This window comes from Sander lucioperca, chromosome 12, assembly GCF_008315115.2.
Source record: "Sander lucioperca isolate FBNREF2018 chromosome 12, SLUC_FBN_1.2, whole genome shotgun sequence".
Taxonomy (NCBI): Eukaryota; Metazoa; Chordata; class Actinopteri; order Perciformes; family Percidae; genus Sander; species Sander lucioperca.
This window is the reverse complement of record NC_050184.1, coordinates 20,115,069-20,127,485: the sequence shown is the minus strand read 5'-3', so window position 1 is coordinate 20,127,485 and position 12,417 is coordinate 20,115,069. Positions and strand designations below refer to the sequence as shown.

The following is a 12,417-nucleotide window of genomic DNA, read 5'->3' as shown; positions in this document are numbered from 1 at the left end:
ACAACACAGTGCTGCTGGTTGGTTGAAAGCTTCACTTCAGTAATTTTTTTTTATCACGCCGTTAATTATATTATATTATATATATATATATATATATATATATATATATATATATATATATATATATATATATATATATATATATATATATATTATATATATATATATATATATATTATTATATTATATTATAATGACCGTTCGCTCACAATCTGCATTTTGCAGGTAATACCCCAACACAGTGCTGCTGTTGTTTGCACTTGAACTTCAGTATTCACGCTTGAGGTTTTTTTTTTTTCCTGGTTCTCCTTCTCCATAAACAACATGAAATCAAGGAGAGGGTTAACTTTTCCTGCTCCAGATTTCCCACCGTGGTCAGAAAGAACAGGGGAGACACTTTGTTTCTCTCACTATGACTCTAGAGTCGGTACTCGCTCCGAAGCTAATCACCGTCACACTCTCACTCGCTCTACCACACTGTATTACACACACACATACACACACACACACATGCCGGCCCTGCTATTAGATCGACGCACAAGTATAAACTTCAGACCACTTACGTAGGCTACGGCGAAAGCTCTGCGTGGAGTCTCCGCAGAACCATAAATCAAGCTTAACGCTCCAATACTCTGTAAGAAGGAAAAATACAAAAGTATTAAAATATCTGCTCTTAATGCAGAATGTTAGAATACTACATATTAGAATATAATTATTGAAGCATTAGGGTGTTCATCACTTTAATGTTGCAGCTGATAAGGTGGGGCTAATTTTGATTACTTTATACACTGCAGGGCAGCTTGGAATAGGATTACATGTAAAGAAAAGATAGATATTTAATTGATGGTTATACTTTGTTATGAACAGATCAACAAACACGGAAGCTGTATTGTTTCCTCCTCCACCACTAGCCTTGCTTCTGATATGTACAGTATATACGGAAACACCACTTACATTTAGTTTAGTTTAACCATGACCTTTGAGACACATTTTCATATGCAAAACTAAGAGAAACCAGATCAAGGTGTGTCAAAGGATTAGATAGCAATGGAAGTACAAGTATGGAAGTCTGTTTTGCTTCCTATTTGCACATAGAAAACTCACTTAAGCTTTCCATAATCTGTGTATGAGTGGAGTTTTTGTCAAAATAACAGGTTGCCATTTATAATAAATGTACAATTGATTCCAGGTGTGAATGATTACTTTTCACGATGGATTTCTTGCTCATAGAAGAAAATGAATGGCAGCTGGTGCCTTAACCCGACTCACTGCGGTCAGTGTGTTTGTGCCTGTGTTAAGTTTGGTGACCTCAGGTATCTGCCTGCATAGCTCTGCCCAATTTGAACGTGTCCTGTGGAGTTTTTACATTCAGCGGTTTTCACCAAAACACACACACACACACACACACACACACACACACACACATATACATATACATGAGGCCTAATAAAAGTGTTGAATGCATTGCCTTTCTCTTAAAACATTGGCAGAGATTTTCCATCATAGCCAAATTTTGTATTTTGCATGATATCTCTTGAACAAAACATTCAACTGCATAAAGGATGATGTCTACCCTTGTGTTTTGATGGTCAACGATTACAATGATACCACACACAACATAAATGAAGGCTTCTAGACAGAAAATGTGTTGTGCACAAAAATCTGGTTTGATTTGCATTGATATGGATCTTATCTCAGTTAGCTATTAGGCTAACTGAGATAAGATCCATATCAATGCAAATCAAACCAGCTATTAGACTAACTGTAATAAAACCATGCCAATCTCTAGGTATGGTGAAGGGGATGTGATGATGTGGGGCTATTTTAATTCCAAAGGCCAAGGGAACTTTATCAGGATGCATAGTATCCTGGATCCATTAAATAACTGGCCTTTAAAAATAAAAATCTGCCTTCCTCTATGGGAATTTAACATAGGGGTATGTATAATTATGGCCCCTGTATTTTAAGGAAGAACATTTATTTATTGATAATACATTATTCATTCACAAAACAAATTGGTGTCCTTAAAAGGTCGGATTTTCCTCATTTTTTTAATTAAGACATTAAGATCAATTTCCAAAAGATGATTTTTTTATTCCTCTTTTTAGTCAACTTGACCATGGGTATGAATACTTATGAGCAGCATTGTGTATATATATATATATATATATATATATATATATATATATATATATATATATATATATATGGATCTGATGGGTCTTCAGTCAGACCTATTGCACCCCCACACTTGATGACAGCATTGGCCTGTTCATGAGCTTGGTCTATGGCCATTGCAGAGAATTTTATTTTATTCCTTTTTTTAGTCAATTTTAGCATTGGTATGAATACTTATGAGCAGCACTGTATATATAAATGTAACTACACGTCGGCGACGCATGTCACTCGGCCGTGGCTTGGTAGCGTTGCATTTCCCCCGACTCATTTCCTGGTTCTCCTTCTCCATAAACAACATGAAATCAAGGAGAGGGTTAACTTGTCCTGCTCCAGATTTCCCACCGTGATCAGAAAGAACAGGGGAGACACTTTGTTTCTCTCACTATGACTCTAGAGTCGGTACTCGCTCCCAAGCTAATCACCGTCACTCTCAGAGTAACACCAAACATCTCAATGGATGTCCTGGGCCTTTTATATACGTAGTAATCCTCTGCTCAGGCCCCGTTTACACGAAGGGAAGACGCAGATATTTTCCTGTGGTTTGGCCTCTCATTTACACGAAAACCCCGTTTTTATCACAGAAAACGATTATTTCTAAAAACTCCGGCCAAAGTGGAGATTTTGGAAAACTTCGTTTGCATGTAAACTGAGACAAACGGAGGTTTAGGCAGCCGAGAGAGAGAAAGAGGAAGTGATTCGTTGCTGTTGTTGCTATTTTCGGGATTGTGATTGGCTAACATGGGCTTGAGCTTCTCGTTACAATGCCACCTACAGGTGTGGCATGCTCTTGACGACATTGACAGCATATATACACGGGTACATGTAAACGAACACTTTTCTGAAAACGTAGAGGTTCTAAATGTCCGTTTATGAAAATAGCCGGCCACGTGTAAATGTAGTCTCATTCTCATTATCCTCCATTAGGGCAGGCAAGCCTTGCTGTGGTTGCTGGCCGTTTATGGGGAGCGAATCTCCAGCGCCCCCTACACGTTGGAGGTGTTCATTGACGGAGTGAGGAGCGAGGCCTCTCTGGGCGTCAAGATGGAGCTGCTGACGACCACCATGAGGCTGTTTTTGTGCCGGCCTGCTGAGACACAAGACATGCTTGGAAGACTGCTGCACTACTGCATAGGTGCGTGTGCGTGTGTGCGTGCATTTGGCGTGTATGTGAAAGAGAAAAAGAGATGACGTTGTTAACACTCTTGTATTTTCCAGAGGAGGAGACGGACATGTGCGTGCGTGACCAGGCGCTTCTCTACTACCGCCTGTTGCATTGTGGGATAGAAGAGACACAAAAGGTCCTCCAGGGTCGGAGGTCAGACCCTTCCCTCGGTGTTCTGATTGGCCGCCCCGCGGAGCCCATCAGCCAGTGGGCATGCAGCTTTAACACTCTGAAGCCTCTGAGGCAGGGCAGCGTGGAGACCGAGTCAGCCAGCAGAGGAAGCCCTGAACATGTGACCTTTGACCCCAAGCCTAACACTGACCTCTCAGACACACTGGACTGTAGCCAAACTGAGACGGTTCTTTCAGGTGAGTGAAGACATTACAATCTTTCTGTCGATTATTTTAAACCGAGGCAAGCCCTGCACCTTCACTACAGGTACAGATTTCAGGTACTTGTACATTACTTGAGGCTTTCTTTATCATGCCACTTTCTACTTCTACTCCGCTACATTTCAGAGAGAAGTACAGTACGTTTTACTCCACTACTCAGACAGCTTTAGTTACTTTACAAATTAATTATTTTTGCGCACAAAACACATGTAGTTTATAAAATACAATGTTTTATTATAAAGTACCCAACAATATACAAGCCTACAAGCAGGGCCGGCTCTAAGCCCTTTGGTTGCCCTAGGCGAGATTGAGTTATGCGCCCCCAGTTATGTTTGACCATTTAACACTTCATTTCCTGCATTCAGGTGAATTTTTATGCACCTATTTCTACCTTTTTCTGAATCAATTTATGCTGGGAATATCTGTATGTAAAGGGAAACATAGATTACAATCCAAATATAAAAACATAATGGAATACTTAGCAGTAAGGCTGTTAAGCATTCTGTATTGCTTTCAACTATTTATTCTCCTTTGGATCAACTTTTCTAATTATATCCGAGTCAGCACACATGTAGCCTAGAGGCATCATTTACTCCTCCCTCCTCTTTTGCTTCTTTTGTTGAGGAAGTAACCTCCTTAAATGTGCATATGACAATTATTCACCTCAATGATACATGAATTCATTTTAATTAATTAATAAACCCCTGGACTTTAATATTTCAGATGTTTGAGCATGTTCAAAACTTTGTGCACATTTAAAATATATCCCATCTGTGTTCTCTGAGATTTGGAGGAGTCTTGATATTTTGAGAAAAATAAAGTGATAATAGGCTATTACAAGAATAAAGTCACATTATTTCAGAAAATAATCTACCTGCACCATAGCCTGCTGTGCATTACGTGATTGCTCTGCTGATACGGTAGATCTCAGACCTCCTGACAGGCACAGAGCCCCGTTTGAGACTCTGGTCTCTGAATGAGACAAAGTTTAGGGAAGTGGCTGTAAGCTGCTCTACATCGGAGGTGGAAACCCGAAACTATAGCAGAAATACACGAAGCACAAACGGGACACATCTGCTGCAGCATGTCGACAGCAGAGCGCGTCCTTTATAAACCTGAAGCTGCACAGACCACGGAAGACGCGCTGCAGCAGCTCCGTGGTCTGAGCTGCTGCTCGTCTCTGTTTTTACAGCGAGAGAGGACACTAAGCGACGCACAGGTCTGCTTCAGAGCTCCGTGTGTTTGAGTCTGACCCATAGACTGGAAACGTCACGGGAACTTCAAACTAAATCATTAGTTTGAAGTTTTCCCCCAATTAGGAAATTATCGACAATAATTATCAATTCAATCTAATAATCAGGTTGACAAGCAAACGTGTGGCTGAGAGGGCGCCCTAGGATGATCATGTTTAATAAACATGTTTTATTTCGCTTGTCATTCTAATTCTATTATTAATGGGAAGTAGACCTAAGGGCAACACGACACCCCCAACACATTTGATGCCCTAGGCAATCATTTAGTTCGCTTATAGCAATCGCCGGCCCTGCCTACAAGTATGGCTGAAATGATTAGCCGATTAAAACCAGAACTGTTTGGATAGTTTCCAGTTTCTAAAATGTATGTTGTAATGTAGGATTTTTTTTCGCACGGAGTACTTTTACCTTTAATACTTTAAGTACATTTTACGGATGATACTTACATCCTTTTACATAAGTAACATTTTCAATGCAGGACTTTTACTTGTATTGAGTATTTGTACTGTGTGGTATTAGCACTTTTAGGTAGGATTGCAAAGATCCAGGACTTAGCCAAAAAATCAACAACTTCTCAGTCCCTCCCCCCATTTCTGCTAAAGCCCAAAACAGTATTTGCAGTGATTGACACGCAGTTTTTCTACTCATGTTCAAAACTTTGTGCACATTTAAAATATATCTCATCTGTGTTCTCTGAGATTTGGAGGAGTCATGATATTTTGAGAAAAATAAAGTGATAATAGGCTAATTCAAGAATAAAGTCACAATATTTCAGAAAATAATCTACCTGCACCATAGTCTGCTGTGCATTACACTCTTGAACAAAATCTTAAGACCGGGGTAAATATTGCAAGTTTTCCGCATTTCGCGCTAGTGGATCATAACCGTGTTGTAAGTACTGCTTCAAAATGCCAAAAGAAGAAACAGGAGCAAGAGACAAAAAATAGAGAGTAGGCAATTTATTGAAAACTGCATTTAAACTTAAAGAGGCTGTTCATCAGCTGATCAAAAGTTTAAGACCATAGCCCAAAAATAAACCCACAACAGAACTAAAAGTGTCAAAAAAGGACTCAGTAGTGAGTAGCCCCACCGTTCTTGTTGATCACTTCAAACACTGGTTTCGGCATGCTTGATGCAACTGTTCCCAGGAGGCTGCTGGGAACGTTGCTCCATGTGGTGAAGATGGCTTCACGAAGGGCATCCACGGTCTGGAACTGACGTCCGTTTTTGTAAACTTCCCTTGCCATCCATCCCCAAATGTTCTCAATGGGATTAAGATCAGGGGAACACGCAGGATGGTCCAAAAGAGCAACGCTATTCTCCTGGAAGAAGTCCTTCATCAGGCGGGCGGTGTGAATTGCAGCGTTGTCCTGTTGAAAGACCCAGTCATTACCGCACAGACGGGGGCCCTCAGTCAAGAGGGATGCCCGCTGCAACATGTCCACATAGCCAGTTGCCGTTTGATGCCCCTGGACAACCTGAAGCTCCATTTTCCCATTGAAGGAAAAAGCACCCCAAATCATGATGGAGCCTCCTCCACTGTGCTGCGTAGAAAACATCTCCGGTGGGATCTCCTTCTCATGCCAGTAACATTGAGAGGCCTTGCTTGTGCAGCTCAACAATCCTGCTACGTTCAAAGAGATAAAGCCTTTTTGCCTTTGCCATCAGGAGATCATGACAGTGTGACTGCCTGAAGAACAATGACACGAAAGCCATATTTTTGTGCAGATTTTACCTTTTTATGCCTATGGTCTTAAACTTTTGATCAGCTGATGAACAGCCTGTTTAAGTTTAACTGCAGTTTTCAATAAATTGCCTACTCTCTATTTTTTGTCTCTTGCTCCTGTTTCTTCTTTTGGCATTTTGAAGCAGTACTTACAACCCGGTTATGATCCACTAGCGCGAAATGCGGAAAACTTGCAATGTTTCCCCCGGTCTTAAGATTTTGTTCAAGAGTGTACGTGATTACTCTGCTGATACGGTAGATCTCAGACCGCCTGACAGGCACAGAGCCCCGTTTGAGACTCTGGTCTACTGCACCTTTAAGTAAAGGATCTGAATACTTTTTCCACCACTGCCGAGGCCTCCTCCCAGCTAGACGTGCTTGGAACAGGGGGCATCCTTACCAGATGCCCGAACCACATCAGCTGGCTTCTTTCGACGCAAAGGAGCAGCGGCTCTACTCCGAGTTCCTCGCGGATGACTGAGCTTCTCACCCTGTCTCTAAGGGAGACGCCAGCCACCCTCCTGAGGAAACCCATTTCAGCCGCTTGCACCCCCGATCTCGTTCTTTCGTGCATGACTAAACGCATTATACATGCACGTAAAAGGATTTTCTAACATGTAAACACGTTGTACGTGTTAGAAAACACTCGTTGAAAACATGTGAAAAGACTGTAAACTGTGTAGTACTGAACTGTGGAGTTAGACAGACGTGTGTCCAGAATCTTTTGGGCGGTCATCAAATTATGGTTCAATGACACACTGTGTCTGAGTCATCTTGAACGCAACCCCTCCCCCCGTACTAAATCAAAACTAGTAGTTATTAGTAATGTTAGAGCACATAGCGTCAGTGTCGTTGCTGCAGGTCAGCTCATTCCCCATTAGCTCTTTCAGTCTAATAAATACATGAACAAACCACTCTCTGGGGCTCAGCCGACCACAGCTGTAAAATCTGCTCTACTTCCGTCCTCCAGTGATCCCTCTGTGAGAGGATGTTATGGATATTATTATTTTTTTTCTGCCTTTAATTATGACAGGACAGCTAGGTGAGAAAGGGGAGAGAGAGAGGGGGAAGACATGCAGGAAATCGTCACAGGTCGGATTCGAACCCTGGACCTCTGCGTCGAGGCATAAACCTCCACGTATATGTGCGCCTGCTCTACCCACTGATCTTTTACTAAATTCCAAGTACCAAACCCACAGTGTGCTAATCCTCTGTTACACATACATGAAAATCACTCACCTTTCGGCGAAATTCGCCGTTTTGAAACCAAAATAGGTGACCTATGTGTTTTTTGTTTTTTTTTTGGGGGGTGAACTGCGAACAAGTTCTCGTGCCAGAAGGGAGCGCGAGTGCAGGATTTAACCAATCATCGAAATTCCACCTACCAATGAAACGACTTCTAGCCAACCAGATGCAAAGCAGGGCGGGTCTTTGCCGAAATGCGGGAGTGCGGTGCCGGTGTGGTCTCCGTGGTAACCATAGACTATGTATATAATGTGGTAACGCGGCTAACGCTAATTTATCTTAAAAAGCAGAAACGTTAGCTAACTACTGCCAAGATATGATTTCACTAGAGACCAGAGAGGTGTTGTAAGACTCATCAAGTGTTGTCATGTGTTGACACTGTCTTACAATGAAACCATATCTTGGCAGTAACATTAGTTAGCTACTCCTTTTTGACATAAATTAGCTAGCTAACGTTAGCGTTAGCAACGGATAGCTACTTTGCAAGCCAATAAAATATAGCCTTGGCAAACAGAATTAAGGTTAATAAAACACGATAACTATGTAACCAGTATTACAAACTTCTTACAAGTGGCTGGATTGTGACATTTTAGTTTTGTTCAGATGAATATGTTGGATGCATAGCTGGACTTTATCCATGCTGGGCTAATGTTAGATTGCTTGGGAAGGATTACGTTGGTCACACACGGAGATATGTAATTCAAACAACGGTATTGTGATTAACACAACTATTAAGGCATGTCTGTAATATACCGGTCGGTCAATAATATAAAATACTGTAGATCAGTGCTTTCCAACCCTTCTGGTCTGAGTTTCCCTCCACAGCCCTGTCATATATACTCACATACCCCGCCCTATCAATTCCCAATGTGGTCACACTATTTATCATATTAAAGTGAATATTGTTACATTTTCATGCAATTGAACTGTAAACATTTAGGTTGGTTTGGTCAGAAATTCTGACCAAACCCACATAAAAGGTCTACTTGAAGTGTGGTTAATGTTTCAAAAGTCATCCATTACTTTTAACTGTTAGCTAAGTCAGTAGGCCACTTTTAGCTATTTTTTTCTACCATTGATTACTTCGCTATATGTTTTAACATATGTGTTGAGCTGTTTTAGCTGATATATTGTTTTAAATCAATCATAATTCAATTATTATTTTTGATTAGTTAAGCTGCTCCACAATCTTTCCAAGTATCCACTGGCTACAGCAGAGATACCCCTTGCTGGGGCATCATGGCAGGTGTTGTGTCAAAGACTGTTTCCCTGTAGATGCGTTTCCTGCTACTTGCGATCTAATTGGAGACAAACAGCCAATCAGAATTGACCTTTTGTGCAGCGCGATTTGAAGCCACTGCAGTGGGCGTGGTTTCCTTGGGGATTTGAATATTTTCTAAATATTTAGCTTTACACTTGGCGACACATTTAGATATAACATTTAGATTTAACATTTAGATATATATTTAAGATTTAGATTTAGATATATTTAGATGTATATTTAAGATTTAGATTTAACATTTAGATATATATTTAAGATTTAGATTTAGATATAATATTTAGATTTAACATTTAATATTTAGATATAAATTTAACATTTAGATTTAGATATAACATTTAGATATAAATTTAACATTTAGATTTAGATATAACATTTAGATTTAACATTTAACATTTAGATATATATTTAAGATTTAGATTTAGATTTAACATTTAGATATAACATTTAGATTTAGATATAATATTTAGATTTAACATTTAACATTTAGATATAATATATATATATATATATATATAATTTCTGTCTCAAATGTGAGGAAAATGCGCTAAATGTGAGGAAAGTGAGCTAAATGTTGAAAATTCATCAGCTAAAAAATTGTAACCGAACTTTTACATTCGGCACCCCATAACATGGACACATATGAATGTACTAATTCTCTTTTTTGATGATGACCTGGCCAAAGTAACAACACATCTAAAAAGTTCAGTAAAAATTGATCCAAAACTTTTTAGTTTTTAAAAATTATGACTTATTATTGTGTAATGTCAGAAGGACTTTAACTGGTTTGCCAGTCAAATTAACTTAACAGGATTTTTTTTACTTTAAGCCCTGCTCATGGCTGAAGTTAAGTTTCTCCAGCTCTCCCCAGGTTGGCAAAAAAATGCATCTCAAAATGCATCAGATTGATGCTCTGAAATATGGAATATTTAACATTTCCTTCTGGGGGGAGCATAGAGAGGTAATATCCTTCTCACCTTTTTCACCCCTGACCCGTTTTCATGCCTGGTTACAAGTTAAAGTCCTGCATTCAAAACTGTACTTAAATAAAAGTACAAAAGTATGAGCATCAAAATATACTTGGTGTATCAAAAGTAAAAGCAATCATTTTGCAGAATGTCCCATTTCATAATTTACTTATTCACTTATATTCATTCTGTTTTTTCACACGTATGTGAACCTCCTGCACACCAAATATAGGATCAATCAATCAGAGCTTGCATCCCCCATCATACACATTATTATTATTATTATTATTATTATTATAAATTGTAGGAACTGACAGGGTTACGTTGCACAGTTGTGGTATTTTGGTCCACTTGGACTGAGAAAATGTTTTTCCCCAAGGCTAATGTCCGTTTCTGGGATTGCAGTGCCATTTATAACCACAAATCTAAATCTCTTCCTCTGGCACTCCTCCTAACTCCCTACCCCCCCTCCCACTTCAACCATATCCTTCTCTCTGTCCACCATTTGGCTCCCTGCTGCCGCATTCTTATCCTCTTTTTCTTTTTTCTCCTTCTTTCCTTTCCTCCCTCCCTGCGTCTTCCCGTTCCTCCTCTCTTCTTCCTTCCTTGTCTTCTCCAGGCTCAGACAGCGGGGGTACAGACTCCTCTGCTGATGTCTTGGCTTCGAGCGTTGCCGCCCCCCTCAGTTTGTCCCTGTTGCCGACTCTCAGCCCGGAGGAGTTTGAGCGTCTTTGGCTGCAGCGACAGCCTTTGCATGCTGAGCAAGGTGATTAAATGGAAGGGGATTGTCTCCTGCCAAAATCTTCCCCCTCTGTTAATGCCAGTCTATACTTCTACTTGATTATGTCTGACTTGAAATCCGTTTCTCGGACTTTGCTCCTTGTTTTGTTGCGGCTAGGTGCTGACAAACTGGAAGAAAAGGAGGATCATATGTGCTTGGAAGAACACATCCAATGCCCTGCGATACCTCACTGTTCACCACAAAGCCTTCAGGCTGCGATGCAGCTGCTCAACATCCAGACACTGGCCTTCACGCCACCGCACACACTTCCCTGGAGAGTCTACCTGTACACACACACCCAGCATGCACACTCTGGGGACACACCCCGCAGCACGCTCATAGTCGGGGAGCTGCTGTACACTGGAGAGGCCAATCAGAGGGTAGGAGTAGTAAACAAAGGCATGGATGATGGAGACGTGGTGGAGGGCAGGGAAGAGGAGCAGGTGAAACAGGGAGAGGAAGCCACAGCTGATGGGCTGAGCGGGAGTGAGTCTGTGAGAAAATATGGAGAGAAGATAATAAAAGTGACTCTTAAGCAGCAACCAAGAGATTACAAAGCTCTCAAGGGGTTTCTCTCCATCCTAAAGACTGTACTGCACACATTGTCCTCAGAGAGAAATTAAATATGCATTACACACACACACACACACACACACACACACACACACACACACACACACACACACATCAATGTACTTACTGTGTTTCTTTAAGAAGATGCCCACTGAGCACACTCATTCCCTAACCATAACTGTAAAATAGGCAAAAATGCCCTCCCTTTGCAAAGGCTTCTCACTCTGAATTATCAGGTTTAAGTTGGACTTGAGAACTTCAAAACCACTTTCGCTTTTCACCTTGCACATTTTAAGTATCGGCTGAAATAAATGATGCAAGAGTGGAGTCTTTACTGGAGTAAAACATGATTTATCAAGACCACATTCAGTTGGTTAACTTCAGCCGAGGGCCATTAATCTCTTCAGTTTGCTGTTTTCTCACAGTCCTAGTAAGTGGATTAAAGAATAGTTTGGGTTAGGTAAGCGTTTGGCCTGATGGGGTCACTCATTGAAGCAAAGTCAACTTCTCTTGTTTCCTCTTGGGACTGAGGTAAAATAATGTTTACAGACAAACATGCCCTGATGGAAGTAACCACCTTACACATTCACAGGCTGTAGAGCTGAGCAAGGGCTCCGGCTGAAAACTTACTGTGGATTTTATTTTTTACAACAGTGAGCTATTGTCAGAGGCTCCCATGCAGATGTCTAGCCTTACCCTACAGGTTTTTGTGTAGAGGTTGTCATGTTAATAGCAGGCTGAAGGTAAATGCAAATACAAACGCATGAACTGACTTAAAATAATAAAACATTTGGATTCCTCCCGCATTGTTGTGAGTGTTTGTCTGTTTCAATAAGTCATAGGTCCGTACGTTGTTATAT

At 40.6% G+C, this 12,417-nt stretch overlaps 1 protein-coding gene across 3 annotated transcripts in view; it reads left to right on the top strand.

The window, feature by feature from the left end:
• The window catches only part of ap4b1 (adaptor related protein complex 4 subunit beta 1), a 41,931-nt gene extending 29,572 nt beyond the window's left edge, over positions 1 to 12,359 (top strand). Inside the window, exons 10-14 of one of the 3 annotated variants that reach the window (XM_036007994.1) lie at positions 3,103 to 3,310; positions 3,394 to 3,708; positions 10,823 to 10,969; positions 11,102 to 11,615; positions 11,650 to 12,359. In XM_036007994.1, coding sequence (XP_035863887.1) covers positions 3,103 to 3,310; positions 3,394 to 3,708; positions 10,823 to 10,969; positions 11,102 to 11,607 — 1,176 coding nt within the window. In that variant the 3' untranslated portion in view covers positions 11,608 to 11,615; positions 11,650 to 12,359. Of the gene's footprint in view, positions 1 to 3,102; positions 3,311 to 3,393; positions 3,709 to 10,822; positions 10,970 to 11,101 lie in introns of all 3 variants that reach the window. The other 2 variants (XM_031310601.2, XM_031310596.2) reach the window with 2 other exon arrangements.
• Positions 12,360 to 12,417: the final 58 nt, after the last annotated feature.